This window comes from Hyperolius riggenbachi, chromosome 1 (assembly GCF_040937935.1).
Source record: "Hyperolius riggenbachi isolate aHypRig1 chromosome 1, aHypRig1.pri, whole genome shotgun sequence".
NCBI lineage: Eukaryota > Metazoa > Chordata > Amphibia > Anura > Hyperoliidae > Hyperolius > Hyperolius riggenbachi.
The window spans coordinates 18,984,561-19,007,066 of NC_090646.1; the positions used below are offsets into that span (position 1 = coordinate 18,984,561).

General features: G+C 42.4%; 1 protein-coding gene across 1 annotated transcript in view; it reads right to left on the bottom strand.

Annotated features, from left to right (window-relative positions):
- The window catches only part of LOC137509457 (vomeronasal type-2 receptor 26-like), a 33,809-nt gene extending 24,176 nt beyond the window's left edge, over positions 1–9,633 (bottom strand). Inside the window, exons 1-2 of the mRNA XM_068233868.1 lie at positions 9,241–9,633; positions 363–587 (exon numbers count right to left, since the gene is read on the bottom strand). Coding sequence (XP_068089969.1) covers positions 363–587; positions 9,241–9,633 — 618 coding nt within the window. The remainder of the gene's footprint in view (positions 1–362; positions 588–9,240) is intronic.
- Positions 9,634–22,506: the final 12,873 nt, after the last annotated feature.

A 22,506-nucleotide genomic window follows, 5' to 3' on the forward strand; every position in this document is an offset into this window, starting at 1 on the left:
TTACATTTTCCAGTGAAATTTGTATTTGTTTCCGCCCACTTTTTGGTTATGGGAATAAAACGTATCCTATTGTTATTCCAGGTAATGTACTATGTGTGTGCCAATTTTCATTCAAATCTGATCAGCCATTGTTACGTGATCGAGTAACAAACATCCGAACTTTCCCATTTAAAATATTAGTGGGATGCATTAACAGAACCAGTGATGTTTTTGCATCAACCCCAAGGTGAGGAAATGCAAGGAATTTGTGTTCAGTGTAGAGAATCATACAAAATGGTAAGACTGAGCGTCACAACAAGGGTGGGCTTGCAGGACTTTTTTTTTTCTTATTAATTCCATTTATCGTTATTATAAAAACTCACCTCATTGGTGATTTTCCATGTTATGGCTTCAGTGTCAATTTGAAGCTGCTGGTTTTCTGGTGCCCAGGGGGTAAAATTTCCCACGTCATAAGCTTCAGGATCATTACCTTTCAGTACTAAATTTGTTATTCTGTAGCGGTAAACAAATTCCCCATATTCATCAAAGAAAGTTTTTTGCTTATCGGAATCAAATGGATCTTTAATCTTCCTTAGATAGTGAAGAATCTTGAGATGAAATATAGGAGGAAAATACACATTGTTAAGCAGTAAAAGGGAATTGAATATAATGAAAGGTATTCTCTGACACCCTTACAGGATATCAGTGAAAAGGCAGTTACGTTACATAATAGATGTACAATTGTTGTGCACCCCGGGAGGGGGAGGAGATTTCAAATCAGACAGGCATCAATATTGACCCAATACACTCACAAAATGCTTGCACACAGAAAGCTGTAATACAGACAGGGGGAAAAGGCCAATTTTGTTAAGAAGCAGGATATAGGCCGGATGCACACATGGCGGGAAACACTGTGTTTTATGCAGCAATGTTAGTCTATAGGACGCTGAAGTACGAGTGTGTTGAACTTGCGATTTACAGTAAGCGATCTGCAGACTTTTGCAGTGTTGCATAATATGCAGGCTGGCTGCCAAAAAGCACATCCTGAAAGTCTATGGAAACACATATTCATTGCGTTTTTCATGCATTTTTTAATGCGTTTTAAATTAAACAGTAAAGATCTCTGATGTGTTTCCGCTTCCTGTTGTCTTCCAAATGATTTGCATAAATTAAAAAATTAAAAAAAACGCATAATAAACGCATATGTGTTTTACATTAACAAACCGCAAACCCATTAAAAAACATGCAAAACGCATTAAAAATGCATCTGCGTAAAGAAAAGAAAACACAAAACACACCAAAAACGCTTTAAAACACAAAAGAATATCGCAAACGCACCCTCCTAAAAGGCTACTTTTTCGCGCTTATGTGTCATATGTGAACCCAGCCTCATGCAATAGAAAATTGCATTGTTTTGCATTATGGCATTTTATCAGCAAAAAGATTTGAACTGGTTCATATGCTAGCCCAGCATGCAAATAGACACTTCACATGTACATAATGCAAATAGTGATGACCATAATCTGTTAATTATGATTAAATGATATTTTGCATCAAGTTTTACAATCAAGGTCATACTTTATTCATTTGATTTTGTGTAATCCCTTCATAATTCTCATGTAACTACATGTAATGTTGTGTAATTTTGTGCCACTTTTAGTGGTTAATAGCAAAACCACCATACACGCTATCATTACCAAAATTGCTATATATGTTAACCACTTGAGGACCAGATGTTTGTACTCCCCTAGTCACCAGGTGATTTTTTTACAATTCAGCACTTCACAACTTTAAAGTGGACCCAAATTAAAAAATACAAGATTTCAGAAATAAAATCTATTTTCTAAATAATATTGTTGGAGGAACCCCTCCCTTCCTTTCATATTGCCGGGACAGAATCCGGCAGACTGGTGGAGTAGGTGGTGTCCGGCAAAAGAAGGAATTGCTAATGGCTGCCGCCTGTATAACCCTAGTTATGAAAAGAGAAGGGTGAAAAGCATGCACTGAAAAGCTCAGAGGCTTGAAAGAGTGTTTATTTATCTTTGTATGTGTCAGAGTGGAGCAACTAAATATTTTGAATTAAAAAAAATGTTTGGTTTGGGTCCGCTTTAACAGTTTACTGCTCGGCCATACAACTTAGCACCCAAATGAAATTTACTCCCTTTTCTCCTCACAAATAGAGCTTTCTTTTGGTGGTCTCTGATTAATGCTGCATTTTTTATTTTTTTATTTTTTATTTTTATTATTAATATATATATATATATATATATATATATATATATATATATATATATATATATATATATATTTCCCTCCTCCCCTAAATTGCCCCTAGACTATGTTACATACACCACATGATACATACATAGACATATATCTATGGCAGGGATTAGATTGTGGGCCCTTCTATGGGACAGTTAAGTGACAAGGCTATATTCTGTACAGTGTTTCGGGAGATCACAGCGCTATATATACATATATGTTACCCTGTATATAAAAAAAACAGCCTACCAGCCGTGATCGCGGGCTGGCAGGCTGATCACTGCGGCCGGCTCTGTTTACTAATGGGCACTCGCGTTTTTGCGATCACAAGCTACCGTCTAATCTCGCTCCTTGGCGTGATCAAGGAATGAGAAAGCCACTCTGCAGCCGCCATCCTGCGTTAGTTGGTCGCAAAGTGGTTAAGGAAAATAGTGGAAACAAGTCAAAAAATATTTTTTTTTACAAAATTAGATTTTAAAAAGGCAAAGGAAAAATGGTTAAAAACATTTTTCCTTTGCATTTTTATAATGATTTTTTTTGTTTGTTTTTTGTTTTTTTAACCTCACCCACTATTCCCTTAACATACATAGCAAATTTGGTGACAATAGCATGAATAGATGCTTTTGCTATTAATCACTAAAGCTGAGACAAAATTAAGTGAAAATAATTTGAAATTGCAAAATAACGGTTCCTACGGTACTGTACATTTATATTTGAAATTAATAAAAAAAAATTCCTGGAAATTTTGCATTATGATTATTTATCGTAATTGTTAATTAACCTCTCTGCGACTGCATAACGCCAATCGGCGGCTGCAGAGTGGCTCCCCCAGGACTGCCTAACGCCAATCGTTGTCAAGTTCTGGGGCAGAGATTAGCAGGGAACGCTTGCGTGCACGTGCGATCATTCCCTACCGAGACACAGAGCAGAGCTCCGTGATCAGCCTTCCAGATCGCGGCTAGCGGGCTGTTAGAAAAATAAAACAGTCATTATTTATATGTACAGTGCTGCGGTCTCCTGCAGCTCGGTACAGGGACAGCTCTGTCAGTAAGCTGTCCCCTCAAGTGACCCACAAGATGATTGCCTCTCATAAGCTAATGCCTATTTTTTTTTAAATAAAAAGTAATAATTAATTAAATAAAAAAAGGGAAACGTTGGAGCAGCAATCAGATGCCCCCAACAGAAAGCTCTGTTGGTGGCGAGAAAAGGGAGCAAGATTCATTTGTGTGCTAAGTCGTATAGCTCTGCAAAGAGCTGTTAAAGCTGCGGTGTGCTAAATTGTAAAAAAAAATAGCCTGGTCACTAGAGGGGTGTAAGCCTGTGGTCCTCAACCGGTTAAGATGAAAAATTACGATTATGGGAAATGTGTGCTCATTACTAAATGCAAACAAGTTACTTGCATAAACACTGGTTACATTACAGTGTGCTGTCTACACTGTATTTGCAAATTGCAATAACCAAGGCTTAGTGACTCAACACCACAATTATACCGCTGTGGCCATATGAAATAGGTTTTGCATTCAGGGTGTTTGAACTAAGTTGGAATCTAAAAAATATTATGTTAACAGCAAGACCTCATACTATGGATGGAAACATAAACAATATTTGATCATTTAACTACATTTATACATAAAAAAATGTAATTTAAAGTGAACCTCCGGACTAAATCTCTACTCAGCAGCACTGAAAAGGCTTGGTGTTTCTTTAACAGTTTCACAGCATCAGAACTTTGTTTTTCTTACCCAAGCCTTATTTTTAGCTGCACAGAAGAAAACTGCCCGGGCATTTTTCCCCAGATGCTGTGCAAAGCATGATGGGATTTCTGATGTTGTTGTTCTCCTTCTGCTGCTTTGGTGCAATTTTTTTTTTTTTACTTTTGAATTTGAGATTTGAAGCCTAGCATGTGCAGCTGGGAGAGGTGCTAAGGACACAGGACAGTTGGAACTGTGTCTCATGCTCCCTGTCACCTCCTTTCAACCAAAAAGATGGCTGCCCCCATGAAATCACAAACATTGGCCTGTTCTTTTAAAACACGGTTGGTAAGAGATTATATTACTTATCTATATTAATTAACATAACTAATGTAACTTGATAACAGTATGTTTGTTTAGGCTGAAGTTCCCCTTTAATTTTTGAACAGGACAATAGTATACAACTGGGCTGGTGCAAATTATTATTATTTTGAATTGAACACCACAACATCTTCTATGGCACTTGTGCAATAGAGTATACAAAGTATAAACAGTTACCAAACTAAGAGATACAGATACTACAGAATTAAACAGGTCAGCTTAAGCCTCGTACATAGAGGTGGAAAATAAATAAAATGGAATGAGCACCCTGGCCATTAGAGCTTACATTCTAGAACAAATGGTAAATAGGAATAGTCAATGAGATGCAAATAATTCTGAGCGGATGGAAAATGATACAGCTTGAAAATGGACCAATAAAAACCTAACTCCACTTTATTTGATTTTCACGTTTCATAAATTTTCTGGAAATTTACATAATTCTGCATCAACTTAGAATTAGGGATGTCGCGAACATCAAACTTTGAGTTCGCAAATGGCGAACTTGAACTTCCGGAAAAGTTTGTGCGGACCGGGTGAACCGCCATAGACTTCGTTGGGCAGGCGAATTTAGAAACACACAGGGACTCTTTCTGGCCACAAAAGTGATAGAAAACTTGTTTCAAAGGGTCTAACACCTGGAATGTGGCATTCCGGAGGGGGATCCATGCCAAAAGTCCCACCAAAAATTACAGAGTTGACGCAGAGTCGGGTTTTAATCCCTAAAGGGCAGAAATTGCAGTACATTCCTCAATTGGTGGAATAAAGGGTCCAGAGTGGTATAAGTGGATACAATCCAGAGTGGTAATGTAAGGGTTATGCCCGCTTCACACTAACAGACCAAACACCACGTTTACCGGGATTGAGCGCTAACAGGTCTGTTAGGCCTTTAGGTCTGGGTGGTGCTGCATGCGCGCTCAGCTGAACGGACAAACGTGGCGTGTAGCAGAGGCCAGCATGGGAAGTTAATAATGGAGCTATATGATGAAAAACTGAAAGGCTCAGTGTACAACCTATTTTTTTTTTATTTTTTAAGACTATTTGTAAACTCCTCCATGCCAACTAGTTACGCAACCAAGCAGCCACACGAGATTGAGTGTAACCGGTCTATAAGGTCCTGAAATGTGCGGGTACTGCATGCGCGCCTAACTGAAGCAGACAGGCTCAACATGCTACCTATTTTTTTTTCTTAAAGCATATTTATCAAATTTATTTTTAAAAAATTATTTTTAAAGTTATTTATGAAAAAAAGTTATGTATTAAAAAAAAAAATATTGTGCGGTGTCCTCTCTCCTTTCAAAGCGGGGTGACGCCCGCGGAGCTTGCGGGATTGTTCTGAGGGGAACCGACCTCACTTTGCTGCTTACACCTGATGCATGTTCTCTGGGGATAAGTATCTTCTATTTTTTGCACTCCGTTCACTTTTATGCACTTTATCTATAGGCTGCTCCAGGGTATATATTGCAGTTCTGTGTATTTATAACACTTAGCACAATATGTTTATGGTTTATTGTATTCTCATATGTATACATTTTGCTATTTTGCACGTTCCTTTACTGAACCCGGGTTCAAGCATTAGTGAGCTCTAAACAGATGCTCACTTTGCTATTATTATTGTTGCACATCCCTATATATGCTGAGGATAGTTCATTTAGTGACCAGGTGTATTTCATTATTTATACAATATTAGGTGACTTTATATCATTATTGATATCATTTATTTGCAGCAGTGGGTTGTTTCTTGCCGTTTTTACTTGATTTTAACTATATGCTGTTTCTCATTGTGTCCTTTACTTATATGGAATATTGAATAAACTTTTTTGTACCGTTAAGTGGTGCTTGACTAGGGGCTTTCTTTCCCTCTCCCCATTTCAAAAAAAAAAAAATATCAAATTTATTTAAATTTCAAATCTACAATTACAAATTACAGCATGGTGGCAGCCTGCCTGGCAAGCAATAGAATGCAGACTACCTGGCACACCAGGCAATAGAATGCAGACTACCCGGCACACCAGGCAATAAAATGCAAACTACCTGGCACACCAGACAATATAATGCAGACTACCTGATACACCATCATGGTGTCCTTTGATCTAGTGCCTATGTACACATGCAAGAAAAATATTTTCTGTAGTGGCCGCTGCTATAGCAGCGTCCTTAAAAATTCAGGATCCACCTGTTGAGTCCTGGATTCCTGGTCTGGACCATGTCGGTGGTGCCGGAGAAGTCAGGCAGTCCGGCATGCGGCATACAGAAATGCTGGGTGGGGACTGACTTACAAGTCTTCGGCAGGCAGTAGCTCTCTGGTATCCATGCCTTATTCATTTTAATAAAGGTCAAGTAATCAACACTTTTTTGACCTAGGTGACTTCTCTTCTCAGTGACAATCCCTCCTGCTGCGCTGAAGGTCCTCTCTGAGAGGATGCTTGAGGTGGGGCAAGAGAGAAGTTTGATGGCAAATTGGGAGAGCTCAGGCCACAGGTCAAGCCTACGCACCCAATAGCCCAGGGTTTTATCGCTCCTCAGAGTGTCGATATCAGCAGTTAAGGTCAGGTAGGCATTACCTTTCGGTCACGGCATTCTCTTAAGGTGGATCCCGAAAGGCTGTGGCGATGCGTAGGACAAAAGAAATTGGGCATGTCCGACATCACCAACACATTGGAACAGTGTCCTGTCCTTGTCGGCCTGGCCGTGGGAGGAAGACTAGTCCTGCCACCTCTTTCCCATTGTGCTTTGACATCACCCTTGAACAAAGTGTACAGCATACTTTGCAGGCTGCTGTGGAACTTGTTCATCCTTTTCGACTGATTGTGAGTTGGTAACAGTTTCGCCACTTTGTGCTTATACCGAGGGTGCAGTAGCATTGCTATCCAGTACAGGTCCTTGTTCTTGAGTTTTTTTTATACAGAGGTCCTTCAATGGGCAGGACAGCATGAAAGACCCAATTTTCACATGCTTGGATGCCGAGGTTGTGGCTTGGCGGACAGAGGTGTGTCAGTGCATCTGGAGCAGAGGAGACGTCCTCCTATCTGAAATGCTTGTTTTTATCAACAATTTTGAGTAGTACTACTTTTTATAATAAAATTCAGTAATAATAGGAGCTTATTCAGTTGACAGAAATCCATTGATGCACTGAGCGAAGTTTTGCAAAGCAAGCCAGAAGACTACAGGGGACGTGCTGGTACCTGAATGGTTCTCATTCTCAAAGGCTGTGTTTCCTGTCTGATCCTGGGGCAGCCTGTACATAAGGCAAGCACGGTCCCTGAAGTTGCTGGGCACAAAAAATCCCGTGGGTGACCCTGTTAAACTCCTGGTGCATTAGCCTTTAATCAAAATGTGGTGGATGTCCATTAATGCATGTTGCATAGCTGTGAGGCTGCCATTTGTGAGAATCCATCTGGGAGAGTCCACTGTCAGTGGTTACAACACATGTGATTGGTGCTGTCTGTGGGTCAGGGCAGCTACCATAAGAGGTGAGAGCAGTCCCTATAGTGGGTTGGAGCACAGTGTCTGTGGGGATTTCTGTAATTATCCACATGAGGACCTCTCATATACTGGCGTGGTGACCTTTCCACTTGAATTCTTTATGCAGTCTATGCAATTCATTTTATCTTTATTTTTTTTAGGTGGATTTCCTGGCAGAGCCCCATCAGAAGATTGAATCTGGTTGGGAGAACTGTTGACCGATGTTTGGTCAGGTATATCATTTTGTAATTGAAACTGGACTGTGGGGCAGCACATTCTTCTAACGTTTATTGATATGTTGATGGATATGTACATGTGGCATTTGATTGCAGCAGGCCTTGCTTTACAGTGAAAGTACTTTAGGATTAGGAGTGAGGCGCGCACCAATACTCTGGAGGTATTTGCACATGTGTTAACTTGCCCAAATTCAATGCCACCAACAAATTGCTTCCGTTGTCACACACAACTTTGACGTTTTCCAGTTGGTGCAAGGTCAACCAAAGATCCAACTGTTTGTTCAGAGAGGCTAAGAGTGTTGGTCCGGTGTGACTCTCGACTTTCAGGCAAGTCATCCCCAAGATGGAGTGACACTGTCATACCGGGGATGTGGAATAGGCCTTTGGACCTGGGGGGGTTCAGTAGCAGTTGTAGAGATAACCACAGCAGCAGAAGAGGAGGAGGACTCAGCCAAGGAGGATAGCGAAAAGGACAGAGGAGGAGTAGGAGGAGAAGAGGAGGTGGCAACAGGCCTGCCTGCAAGTCATGGCAGTGTCACCAACTTCCCCACACAGCAACACATTCCATGCTTGGCAGCTGTCAACAAGTTGACCCAATGCGCAGTGTATGTAATATACCTGCCCTGACCGTGCTTTGCAAACCAGGTATTAGTGGTCATATAGACGCTTCCCCCTACACTGTGTGCCAGAGTTGCCACAACGTTTCTTTCCATGTGATGGTACAAGTAGGGGATTGCCATTTTGGAAAATAAGTTTCTGCTTGGTACCTTCTACTGTGGTGTCCCAATGGCAACACATTTTCTGAAGGCCCCAGACTCCACCAGCTTAAATGGTAAAAGCTGGTGGGCTAACAGTTCCAACAAGCCAGCTGTCAGATGCTGGGCAAGGAGGTGACTCAGAGACATTCACTTCTTCTGCTCCAAAACTTCCTTGACAGAAAGCTGACTCCTGTGGGCAGATGATGAGCAGGAACTGCTCAAGGTGAGAGACACGGAGTGGAGGGTGGTTGAGAGGGGGCTAGGACAGCAAAGATTGATGTGGTTGAAGATGCTGCTGGACCAGGAGGAGGAGGAGGGTGGCTTAAGTTTGTGAGCTGCTTTTATTCACGTGTGCATCCCATTGGTATTTATGTTTTGTGATCAGGTGCCTTCGCAAAACAGCTGTACCTATGTGGGTGTTGGACTTCCCACGACTGAAGGGCGTGTTGAAGGGCATGTTGGCTGGCTGACCCCATGTGCCGATACTTGCTGTCTGACAGTGCCACTAGCTCCTTGTGACAAGCTCTCCTGGCTTCTTACAACAACTCGTCTCCTCCTCCTTCTCTCTGTCTCCCCAACAGAACTATCCCCTTCTTCTTCATCTCCTTTTGAAGGCACCCACGTGACATCCATGGACACATCATCGTCATTAACTGCTTCACTTGTCTCAGACACCTCCAAATAGGCACCAACATCGGGTAGTACATCATCATCATCTTCCTCACACCTTATGTCCAAGTGTGTACTGATGCCTGACTGGGACATATAATGTGGTGTGACATCCTTATCGCCTTCATCTTCTGCCAGTAATGGTTGTGCATCACTGAATTCATCACACGGATGTGTGAATAACTGCTCTGACATATCAAGTGGAGCGACTGTGATGCTAGTGGTGGTTTGGGCTGCCGGGCGAGTGGTGGTAAGTTGCTGTGGGGTGCCCGAATCAGAGCAGGAGGCAAATGGTGAGTCAAATAGGTTCTATGCGGAAGCTGTAGAAGATGGGGTGTGCTGTTTAAGCCAGTCAACTAATTCCTCTGCATTTTAGGTGTTGATGGTACGTGCTCTCTGAACACTGGGCATTCTTTCAGGGCCACAGGAAATCACAGCAGCATGACCCCAAGGGTACTTGCAGGGTGGCCTGCCTCTGCCTGTCATTTTTTTGGGGGAGGGGGGATGCTGTGCCTGCTGCAAGTGAAAACTAATGCACTGGAGATGCTACTACACCTGCAACTGAATGGGGTAACAACAACAGCAGTAGTGGGCAGGGTTGCTCAAATGTACCCAGATTCGATTTAAGTATATTTGAATTCGGGTCCGGGTCAAATCCGGGTTTGGACGTGATCACGACCATAGAATTCGTTTCGAATTTGAGGCGTGATCACTAATTGAATTTGGGTAATAGTTGTGATCACGAATTCAAATGGCCTTAAAGCATTTTTTAAACGGAAGCCACAATTAAATAGGTGTAATTTAAAAAAAAATAAAATGATGGAAAACTTCTTTTTCTGCATTTGCTTGCTTATTCTTCTTCACCGTCTTCACCTTCTTTTTCTACTCTCCATCTTTTTCTTCACCGTCTTCTTTTTCTTTTTTACCATCTTCTTTCTCATCACCATCATCTTCATCTTCTTTTTCTGCACTGGCACCTGGTTCTTCTTCTTCTTCTTCTTCTTCTTCTTCATCATCATCATCTGGTTCTTCTTCATCATCATCATCTGGTTCTTCTTCTTCTTCATCATCTGGTTCTTCTTCTTCTTCATCATCATCTGGTTCTTCTTCACCTGGTTCTTCTTTTTCTTCTTCATCATCATCATCTGGTTCTTCTTCACCTGGTTCTTCTTCTTCTTCTTCTTCTTCTTCTTCTTCTTCTTCTTCTTCTTCTTCTTCTTCTTCTTCTTCTTCTTCTTCTTCTTCTTCTTCTTCTTCATCATCATCATCATCATCATCATCATCATCATCATCATCATCATCATCATCATCATCATCATCATCATCATCATCATCATCATCATCATCATCATCATCATCATCATCATCATCATCATCATCATCATCATCATATAAAATCACCCATGATAAAGTGTGATTTTCTCACCCCCAGGGTCTGTATTCCCCATATAATTTTGAAATCCCCACCCCAGTGTGAAATGGCGTCTGGGGCAGTTTTTTTTTCTTTCCAAACTATACGTGCAAGGGATGCTGGGAGATTGATGTCATAACTCCACCCCTCATGTCCATGTGATCTAATCTAGGCAGACAGACAGACATCTGAAATAATAATTATAGCAAACATACATGATAAGACAGGCTCCTGCAGTTTCCCTATCTCTTCTCTGTGCTAAAGTTTGTGAAAAGAGAAGTAATTTGATCCAGGCAGGCAGACAGCAGGGGAGGGAGGCACAGGGGAGTTAACCAGGCTGAAGAGGTGGGCACAATGCTTTCAGCTTCAGGAGGAATAAGGAAGTGCTACATACAGATATAAATGTGAGTCTGTTCTATCAAATATGATGTACCAAATGTAAATTTTATATGTTCATCTAACTGTACACAGTGCCTAGACTACATACATGTATTGCCATTCAGAACATTTTTGGCTGGAGGTAGTCTTTAATGATTACTACTATTCAAAGTATCTATAGAAGTGATTATTATGAGCACAGGACCAATAGAGAGCTAATATTGTAGCTAAGGGAGGGCCCTTCGGGGCCCCTCTCGCCCAAGGGTCCCGATGCGGTCGCAACCTCTGCAACCCCTATTGCTACTTCCCTGGCTTTGGTAAAGTTGTGCAATAACAGCTCCGCCCTCTACAGGAAGTAAACAGAGATCACTTCCTGTATATAGGCTCTGTTAATGCACAACTTGAGCTGCATTCACCGCTGATCTGAGAACTGAATAATGCACAGCATTAGCCGCAGCCCGCAGGGGGTATCCAACTTTCTGGAGGAGAGGGGCCAGGAGTAGAGGAGGTAAATCATCAGCAGAAGCAGTGGGGGGTGGGGGGGGCGGAAAGGGAGGAGGGAGAGGCTACTCTGAAAATCTACACTCTTTATACTAGGGGGTAAGGCTATGTACTGGGATGAAGGGTCTGGGTATTGTGAAGTTTAGAGGGGTCGCAGCATCTAGCACACAGTACACAGATGTACAAAATAAAGTCTGTTTATTTTAGAAGCAGAACATAAACAGCTTAGTTTCAGCAGTAATGAGGAAAATAAACAGTAAGCTTACGTCAGCTTTTGTAGTAAAAAGTCCAGTTTGTTCAAAGCAAGTATATTTCCAACAGGCCAAAGCCACACTCACAGCAGTCCACAGTGTGGTTTGGCATCCAGCAAGTGATCACCAATCCTCCTTCACAGGAGATCCAGTGGATAATATCCTACTCCTCCAAACACCTCTCTCTGACTGCCTGCGAGACTGCTACTTATGCATAATTAGCATCTCATTACCATAACATTAGTGAGGCTCTCTCAGCCCTACTGCCAACCAGGTGTGTACATAGGTGGGATTGGAAGGCCCGCCCTTCCTTTCCTCCCATCCCAGGAGTCCAGCCCTGAAAAGAGAAAAAAAAACACACAAGCAGCAATTGCTTGCTGCTTCGAAAATCCGGACTCCTTTCCTAGGACCACACAAGGTTTTAAAGGGACCACAATCCAAACACTGGAGATATATACCTCCCATCCAGCACCCATCCCCGATGACCTCTACAGTATATACTGGGTGGGGCAGATCTGCCTATATACTAGGGGTATCTGAATATGTATTAAAGGGGGGTTTGGCTACCCCTACAAAATATAGATACATATACAGGGTGGGCCATTTATATGGATACACCTTAATAAAATGGGAATGGCTGGTGATATTAACTTCCTGTTTGTGGCACATTAGTTTATGTGAGGGGGAAATGTTTCAAGATGGGTGATGACCATGGTGGCCATTTAGTTGGCCATTTTGAATCCAACTTTTGTTTTTCAATAGGAAGAGGGTCATGTGACACATCAAACTTATTAGGAATTTCACAAGAAAAACAATGGTGTGCCCGGTTTTAACATAACTTTATTCTTTCATGAGTTATTTATAAGTTTCTGACCAATTATAAAATGTATTCAATGTGCTGCCCATTGTGTTGGATTGTCAATGCAACCCTCTTCTCCCACTCTTCACACACTGATAGCAACACCGCAGGAGAAATGCCAGCACAGGCTTCCAGTATCCGTACCCTCTTCTCCCACTCTTCACACACTGATAGCAACACCGCAGGAGAAATGCCAGCACAGGCTTCCAGTATCCGTACCCTCTTCTCCCACTCTTCACACACTGATAGCAACACCGCAGGAGAAATGCTAGCACAGGCTTCCAGTATCTGCACCCTCTTCTCCCACTCCTCACACACTGATAGCAACACTGCAGGAGAAATGCCAGCACAGGCTTCCAGTATCCGTACCCTCATCTCCCACTCTTCACACACTGATAGCAACACCGCAGGAGAAATGCCAGCACAGGCTTCCAGTATCTGTAGTTTCAGGTGCTGCACATCTCGTATCTTCACAGCATAGACAATTGCCTTCAGATGACCCCAAAGATTAAAGTCTAAGGGGGTCATATCAGGAGACCTTGGGGGCTATTCAACTGGCCCACGACGACCAATCCACTTTCCAGGAAACTGTTTATCTAGGAATGCTCGGACCTGACACCCATAATGTGGTGATGCACAATCTTGCTGGAAAAACTCAGGGAATGTGCCAGCTTCAGTGCATAAAGAGGGAAGCACATCATCATGTAGCAATTTTGCACATCCAGTGGCCTTGAAGTTTCCATTGATGAAGAATGGCCCCACTATCTTTGTACCCCATATACCACACCATACCATCAATTTTTTTGTTCCAACAATCTTGGAGGGATCTATCCAATGTGGGTTAGTGTCAGACCAATAGCGGTGGTTTTGTTTGTTAACTTCACCATTCACATAAAACTTTGCCTCAACACTGAACAAAATCTTCTGCGTAAACTGAGGGTCCTGTTCCAATTTTTGTTTTGCCCATCCTGCAAATTCAGAGCGCCGATCTGGGGCATCCTCATTGAAATGCTGCAGTAGCTGGAGTTTGTAAGGATGCCATTTGTGAGTAGTTAATATCTGCCGAAAGGATGTTCGACTAATGCCACTCTCCAGTGACATGCGGCGAGTGCTACGCTGTGGGCTCTTGCTGAATGAAGCTAGGACAGCCACTGATGTGTCTTCATTAGTGACAAATTTCATGCCTCCACATTTTGGCAAATCCAACACTGAACCAGTTTCACAAAACATAGCAAGCAGTTTGCTAACTGTAGCATGGGGGTCTTGTAGGGTGTTCTGCATTGAGATCTGCTGCAATGACCCGGTTACTGAATTCACCAGACATCAACACAATTTCTATCCGCTCCTCACTTGTTAACCTCAGAGACATGTCAATAGCTGTAAACAAAGAGAAACTTGTAAATAACTCATGAAATAATAAAGTTGCGTTAAAACCATTTCTTGTGAAATTCCCAATAAGTTTGATGTGTTACATTACCCTCTTCCTATTGAAAAACCAAAGTTGGATTCAAAATGGCCGACTTTAAAATGGCCACCATGGTCACCACCCATCTTGAAAAGTTTCCCCCTCCCATATACTAATGTGCCACAAACAGGAAGTTAATATCACCAAGCATTCCCATTTTATTGAGGTGTATCCATATAAATGGTCCACCCTGTATATAAGACCTCCCCGAAAATAAGCCCTAGCACATATTTTGAAGGTAAAAATAATATAAGACGGTGTCTGATTTTCGGGGAAACACGGTATATGAAAATGACATTTTCTCTCAAGCCAGGATTTACAGCCATAAAACGCTTTCCTGTAGAGAACAGCTTCTGAATGCATATGTAGATTAAAAAAGGTCAAACGTTCATATATTTTTTATATGGGACACTAAGATTATGTAAAAAATTCAAAAACTGTCATTCATACAATACAACACAACATTACGCCTACTTTTAAAAAAGGAAATAAAACTGGGAGATTCTAAAATAAAAATACATTTTCAGTAGTAGGAGGGTAGAGAAAATTGTTTATCTCATCAGTTAATTTTCCCCTTTAAGTTTCCTTTAAGACTCTGTGTCATTTCAATCCACTTCGGTGCACTCGTGCCAAAATAAAAGGTGAGTTAGAGTGCTTCTTATTTCTGCACCTGTTTCCCTGTTTGTGTCACACACCCATCAGTATTTACCTGCAACCAAAGGTAGCAGATACATACATAAAAACAGATATAAAAGTAAAAATAAAATAAAAATACTGTAATGTTGTTGTTTATGATCAGTGCTGTGTATTCATAAAATGTTCCAAGAGTTAGTGGAGCAGCAAAATTAAGTAGAGCAGCTCCCAAATGGCTGTGATATTGGGAGTTTGCACTCCAAACCACCCGTGTACCAATGTGCCTCAGCCTATATTTTTCCAGAGAAGATCTGACACCACTCTAATAAAATTAACTTTATTCACAAAATGCTCAAAATCACAAACAGATGGAGACATTAGAAGGGCAAAAACATGGCTATGGACAGTCATTTAAAACCTTATCCCTTGTCCACACCACACAGCCTAACACCTAGTGATGGGTCGTTCGTGAACGAGCCTGCTCTAAGAGCCGACTCTTTGCTGCGAACGACAAGAGCCGGTTCTCAGTTTTGAAAGAGCCGATGCCTTAGCCGCCCCCACACAGCTCTGCTTTGCTGTGTAATAAAGGGTGCTGAGGCATGCTGGGAGATGTAGTCCTCCTCTTGCAGCTGGTCGGAGTGTATGGGGCAGAGCAGAGCAGTAGCAGGAGGGATTGCCCCAGTCAGAGAAGCAGTCTGGAGTTGTCATGGAGAGGGGGGCAGGGCTTTTACTCCGATTCTGAGTGGTGTCTAGTGATATTTAACCACCCTGGCGTTCTGATTAAATCGCCAGGGTGGCTGCGGGAGGGTTTTTTTTAAACAAAAAAAAACCTATTTCATGCAGCCAACTGAAAGTTGGCTGCATGAAAGCCCACTAGAGGGCGCTCCGGAGGCGATCTTCCGATCGCCTCCGGCGCCCAGAATAAACAAGGAAGGCCGCAATGAGCGGCCTTCCTTGTTTTGCTTATATCGTCGCCATAGCGACGAGCGGAGTGACGTCATCGACGTCAGCCGACGTCCTGACGTCAGCCGCCTCCGATCCAGCCCTTAGCGCTGGCCGGAACTTTTTGTTCCGGCTACGCTGGGCTCAGGCGGCTGGGGGGACCCTCTTTCGCCGCTGCTCGCGGCGAATCGCCGCAGAGCGGCGGCGATCAGGCAGCACACGCGGCTGGCAAAGTGCCGGCTGCGTGTGCTGCTTTTTATTTCATTAAAATCGGCCCAGCAGGGCCTGAGCGGCAGCCGCTGGCGGTGTTGGACGAGCTGAGCTCGTCCAGACCGCTCAGCTGGTTAATGAAGAGCCGATTCAGAGGCGTAAGAGCCGGCTCTTTAATGGGAGCCGATTCAGAAGAGCCGATTCTCTGAGAAGAGCCAGAATTCCCATCACTACTAACACCTCACTAAACACAGCAGGTAAATATACACCAAAGACATTCCAGGTATGACCAATCAGTTTTTATGTATGAAAATGAACAGACCTGATTGGAGAACTGTGATGAGCATAGCACACATTTCTTTTCAAACCTCCAATGAGGGTGGTGGTTTTGAAAAAACATTCAAAAGAACACACCCCCAAAGCCCACATGCTATGGAAAAAAAACACACTGGAAAAAATATAAAGATCAGGCCTACAAATATTAAAAATTATTTTATTGGAGAGGTGCCAGATCTTCTCTGTAAAAAGATTAGTCAAGAGTTAGTACAGGGATGTCCAATTCCAGTCCTCAAGAGCCGGGGTCCTCACATATTTTTGGCACAGCTTAAGCAGGGCTGGTCAAGATAATCTGGCTGTCACAAACAGACCACATGTCTCCATTCCTCAGTCCATCGTAAACACTGGTATAGACTAACTGACATGTAGTTGGGCTTCAACGTTGTACATCCCTGATGAGTGGAAACATATACCCTACCTGTTTGTAATTATAAAGTTGTTTATCATTGGGTTTTATTTTTACAAAAAGATACAGATCATGAAGAGCTTTAGCCATGGCTTCTACTGCATAATAAATTCGTGGAGAGACACCTTTTTCTACAGTATCCTGTAAAGCAATATTTGGGAATGTTATATTATGCACTCCTTTTTTATGCTTAATCGAACAGAGAACCGTCCTGTTTCCTTTATTTGCCAACAGACAGTCTGCAATGTACAGGAGAAATCTGGAAAATGTAGACTGGTATCTGCTCTTTATCAAATCCACACCATCGTAGATGTCTTCCTTATCTGGGAGTGATAACGGGTAGAGTTCCACAGCCAAGCTGCCATTACAAACACTACTTTGAACTATATTTAATTGAATTCCAGAAGACCAAACAGGAGGTAAAATAAATGTTTTATCCATGGAAGGAATGTTATTCAACACAAAGAATGTTGAAAATCCAATATAAGATCCACAAAAAACAATAACTTCCACTAGATAGCTTCTTATAGATACAATTATGTTTTCTATTTTAGATACAGAATTCAATAAATCGAGTGGCACCAATATTGAAGTTTCTATACAAATGCCATTGTTAGTCAGGTAACTTGTTAATATTTCTATCTCCTGCTTCCCAGCATCATCGTTCGGTGCCATTATAATAACCCAGGTCCAGCCAAAGTGTTTCAGCAGCTTAGTTACAATTACGTAGTAAGCATGGTCATTCTGGACAGTCCGGAATACGTGAGGATAAAGACGTCTATTAGTCAGTGAGAAATCCGTAGCTCCATAACTGATCTTTAGGAGAGAAAGTTTTTTTCTTAGTTTGTTTTAGTTTTTTTGTTTGTTGTTTAATGACTGAGGCTAGATGCACAGTGGAACGTTGCGGTTTGATGCGATGTTAAAGTCGCAACTTGCAACGCAAACTTACGATGCAACTCAATGCAGCGTTACAGTCGCATACAGCAGATACAGTAGAGCACACAGACAATGAAATGCATGCCTCAAAGTCATTACTGAGCATGTGCAAACAGTGTAACACAGCTAATAATGTGTATAACGCACTGCATGCAGTACTTTCACTTAACGTGCAGCGTTAGACACCAACGCAACGTGTGCACTGTGAACAGGGCATTGATTTTTCATTGAGCTGAGTTATTCTGCGTTAAATTTTATTTTAGGCCTCTTTCACAGTGTGACCTTAAAGTCACACATTAATGCAGAATAACGCACTGCAATGAAAAATCAATGCCCTGTTCACAGTGCACACGTTGCGTTGGTGTCTAACGCTGCACGTTAAGTGAAAATACTGCATGCAGTGCGTTATACACGTTATCAGCTGCATTAGACTGTTTGCACATGCTCGCTTGCTCAGTAATGATTTGGAGACATACTTTTCATTGCCTCTATTTTCTACTGTATAAGCTGTATGCATTGGCAATGCTGCCTTGCGACTTTTCGGGCGCGTTGTGTTGTAAGTTTGCGTTGCGACTCTAACGTTGCATCAAAATGCACTGTCCCACTGTGAAAGAGGCCTGAACAAGTGACTTTAACGTCCCACTGTGAACTTAGCCTTAATGTCAAACAATATTTGAAACAGTAAATGACAAAGTGTTCATAATTCAACATGGCAAAGAGTATCATTTTACACCTTTCCAGCAATGTCACTCTAAAGATGATTTATTCCTTACTGGCACAATAAATTGTGATTCAGAGCATAGCTAGTCAGATTTCTGTGAGCAAAAAGGAGGGGGTTCCGCACAATAGTTGTTGCAAAAATTATCCAATCTTCATTGAAACAGGTTAAAAAGCCACATAGCTAACATGTTTCGGACCCACACTGGTCCTTAGTCATAGCAGCATGACTAAGAACCAGTGTGTATGCAGATTTGTATAACAGAGGCGTCAGTAAGCATAAAACAATTAAAAACCGTCTAAAAGGGGGAAGTTGGTGGACTCACCTCCCTCAATGAAAGAAAAAAAAACGGATTATGAGACATTACTAAAACCAAAGTAACATTTATTTACAGACTCCAGGGATGCAACCCGTTTCACGGGTCAATACTCCGCTTTATCAGGCAATAATATAAAGACAGCAAAATCAAGTCGATAAAGTGGCAAAGCACCTCTGTACCGAGGCATGGCGGAGTGGGACACACGCCAAAAGTCCCGGGGAAAAATCTAGATTTGACGCAAAGCAGCATTTTAAGGGCAGAAAATCACACTGCATGCTAGATTGCAGGCCTAAAGTGCTTTAAAACATCTTGCATGTGTATACATCAATCAGGGAGTGTAATTAGAGTACTGCTTTACACTGACAGACCAAATGTAACGATTGGGTGCTGCAACTCAGACGTCTGATTATTAGGTGATCTGCAGTATCACCAATAATACAGACACTATACCTGATTATGTGATAGTTTTTTCTGGGTGGCAAAGGCTCTTTTTAAGTTCCCTTTGACCAATCCCCAGATCTCCTTCAATTTCCCTTGCCACTCTTCCAAAGCCGGGAAAGGGGATGACACTACTGGCAGAGGAGAGAATTTCGATGATCTCCCCGTAACAACTAGGGATGCTCATTCGGATTCCAAGGAAATGCAATTTCCGAAATTCCGATCAGAAATTGCATTTCCGCATCGGAATGCGGAAATCGGTAATGCAAGTGCGTTAGGCGGATTTCCGCCGGAAATCGCGGAAATTTCCACCGGAAATCGCGGAAATTTCCGCCGGAAATTGCGGAAATTTCCGCCGGAAATTGCGGAAATTCCGCCTGACTTTAACATCGATTTTCTCAAAAACTATAAAGTCTTTTTGAAAAACATTTGTTGCATCTTGTTCACAAGATTCAGTTTAATAAACCCTGAAAATGTGGTGCTTCTAGGAGTTACGGGGGCTTTGCTATTAACCGCTAAAGTCGGCGGATTTTTACTGTAATGTAAAATGAAGAAAATCTGCATCTGCCTATTTTCTGCATTTACATTACAGTAAAAATCCGCTGACTTTAGTGGTTAATAGCAAAGCCCCCGTAAGTCCTAGAAACACCAAATTTTTAGGGTTTATTAAACAGAATCTCCTGAACAAGATGCAAAAAAAAGTTTTCAAAAAGACCTTTTAGTGTTTGAGAAAATCGATGTTAAAGTCGGGTGGAATTTCCGCGAATTCCGGCGGAAATTCCGCATTGGAATGCGGAAATTGGTAGCGGAAAGCAGAATCGGTATTTGGCAAAGGCGGAATGCGGATTTACCGCGGAAACGGAAATTGGCATTTCCGACCATCCCTAGTAACAACCTGAAAAGGGGAGAATTCCGAGGAGGTACATTTCAAATTATTATGGGCAAATTCTGCAACAGGCAAGAATTTGACCCAATCCATTTGGGCAACAACCACGTAACATCTAAGGAACTGCTCTAGAGACTGGTTAACCCTTTCGGTTTGCCCGTTTGTCTGTGGGTGGTAGCCGGAGGAAAACGATAGATTAATTCCCATATGATGACAGAAGGCTTTCCAAAACCTGGAGACGAACTGGAATCCCCTATCTGACACCACATTTTCCAGAATTGCATGCAGTCTGAAAATGTGATGGATGAAGAGCTCTGCCAACTCCTGTGCAGTGGGGAGTCCATCCAAGGGAATAAAATGGGCTATCTTGCTGAACCTATCGACTACCACCCATATGACTGTTTTACCTTCTGATCTAGGCACTTCCCCCACAAAGTCCATGGAAACATGGGTCCATGGCTGCTCAGGCACCGGAAGTGACTGCAAGGTACCCACAGGAGCCCGCCTAGATGACTTACTCCTAGCACATACAGAGCAATTACCAACGAATTCTTTACAATCAGACACTATCAAGGGCCACCAGACACAACGGTCTAACAACTCCTGTGTGCGAGCAATTCCTGGGTGACCAGCATTTTTATGGGTATGAAAGGCATGAAGAATCTTAAATCTGAACTGTAATGGTACGAACAGAACCCCCTCAGGTTTCCCTTTGGGGACCTCTTGTTGGAATGGGCTTAACGTAGGTACCCAATCCACCCAGATATCTATCTCAGGGGGTTCAGAGGACGGCTCAGAAGTCCCCTCAACTTGAATTTCGGTAGCGGCTATGGTAACTCTCTCCAAACAATGATGATGACAGTACGGGGACCAGCTTAACAACTGTCTGGAACTCCAGTCGATCTGAGGAGAATGTTTTTTAAGCCATGGCATACCCAGAATGACAGCGGAGGTAGACATCTGGAGTACCAAAAGCTGTATTGGTTCTTTATGTAAGACCCCTAGTTGACATAATAATACAGGAGTTTGGGGGATAGACTGTTTAATCGGTAATGGGGAATCATCCACTGCTGTAATCTGAACCTGTCGTCCCACAGAAGTTAAAGGTAAACCAAACTTGATGGCGAAATCATAAGCCATAACATTGACAGCCGAACCCGAGTCTATAAAAGCCTGAGTGGAGTGAACCTGCCCTTCCCAGGTGATAGAACACGGGAGTAAGAGACGTTTATTGTTTAGAGGTAAGACTGAATCGCCTAGGGTAGTACCTCCAGCTACTCCTAGGCGATAGAGTTTTCCACCTTCTTGGGACAAGTAGATACCATATTCCCTTTCACAGCACAATAAAGACATAATTTTTCACTGCGCCTCCTGCTCTTCTCGACCTCTGTGAGCTTGGTTTGGCCAATCTGCATTGGCTCACCACGAGGTGGAGAGGAAGGCACAGGAGGCAAGAGAGTACCAGAAGTAAATCTCCCTGGTACTTTACTCTGAGCTTGCCTCTGGTAGCGAACTCGCCGATCAATTTATATAGCCAGTGAAATGGCCTCGTCCACTGATTTAGGTTCGGGGTGTCCTAACATCAAATCGGCAACTGCATCAGATAACACCGATAAAAAGCAATCTAAGAGTGCATACTGCCCCCACCTGGCTGACACTGCCCATCTCCTAAACTCAGCTGCGTAAGTCTTGACAGAATTATGCCCCTGCCTGAGGGTCTTCAATTTCCTCTCTGACGTCATTGCTAAATCGGGATCATCGTATATAACTGCCATTGCCTTAAAAAAATCTTCAACTGAGGCCAAAGCCTCATGCCCCTGGGGAAGACTATAGGCCCAGGATTGCGAATCACCAGATAATAATGTCTTAATTAGTGTCACTCTCTGACCCTCTGTACCTGACGATACTGGCCTTAGCTCAAAATATAATAAACACTGGTGTTTAAAATTTCAAAAATCAGAGAGATGCCCGGAGAATTTTTCAGGAGGAGGCATCCTGGGTTCAATCGCAAGAGGGGATGACACTTGTGCATTAGGGTCTTTCACACGGTTAACTGTCTGAACCAGCTTGTCAATCTGGGTCTGCTGCAAATTCACCATTTTGATAAGATCATTAATGGTGTTAGTCAACAAATCTACCCAATCGCACAGTGTCTCCATTTTATATCTGGTCTGCTGTTCTGTAACGATTGGGTGCTGCAACTCAGACGCCTGATTATTAGGTGATCTGCAGTATCACCAATAATACAGACAAATACCTGATTATGTGATGATCTGCAGAATCACCAATAATACAAGTATAGCTAGCAATGATACTGTGTGAATAGTGCAACAGTACGTAATGGTTAGATAGGCCTTGCCAGAGGGGCTGGAAGGTCTA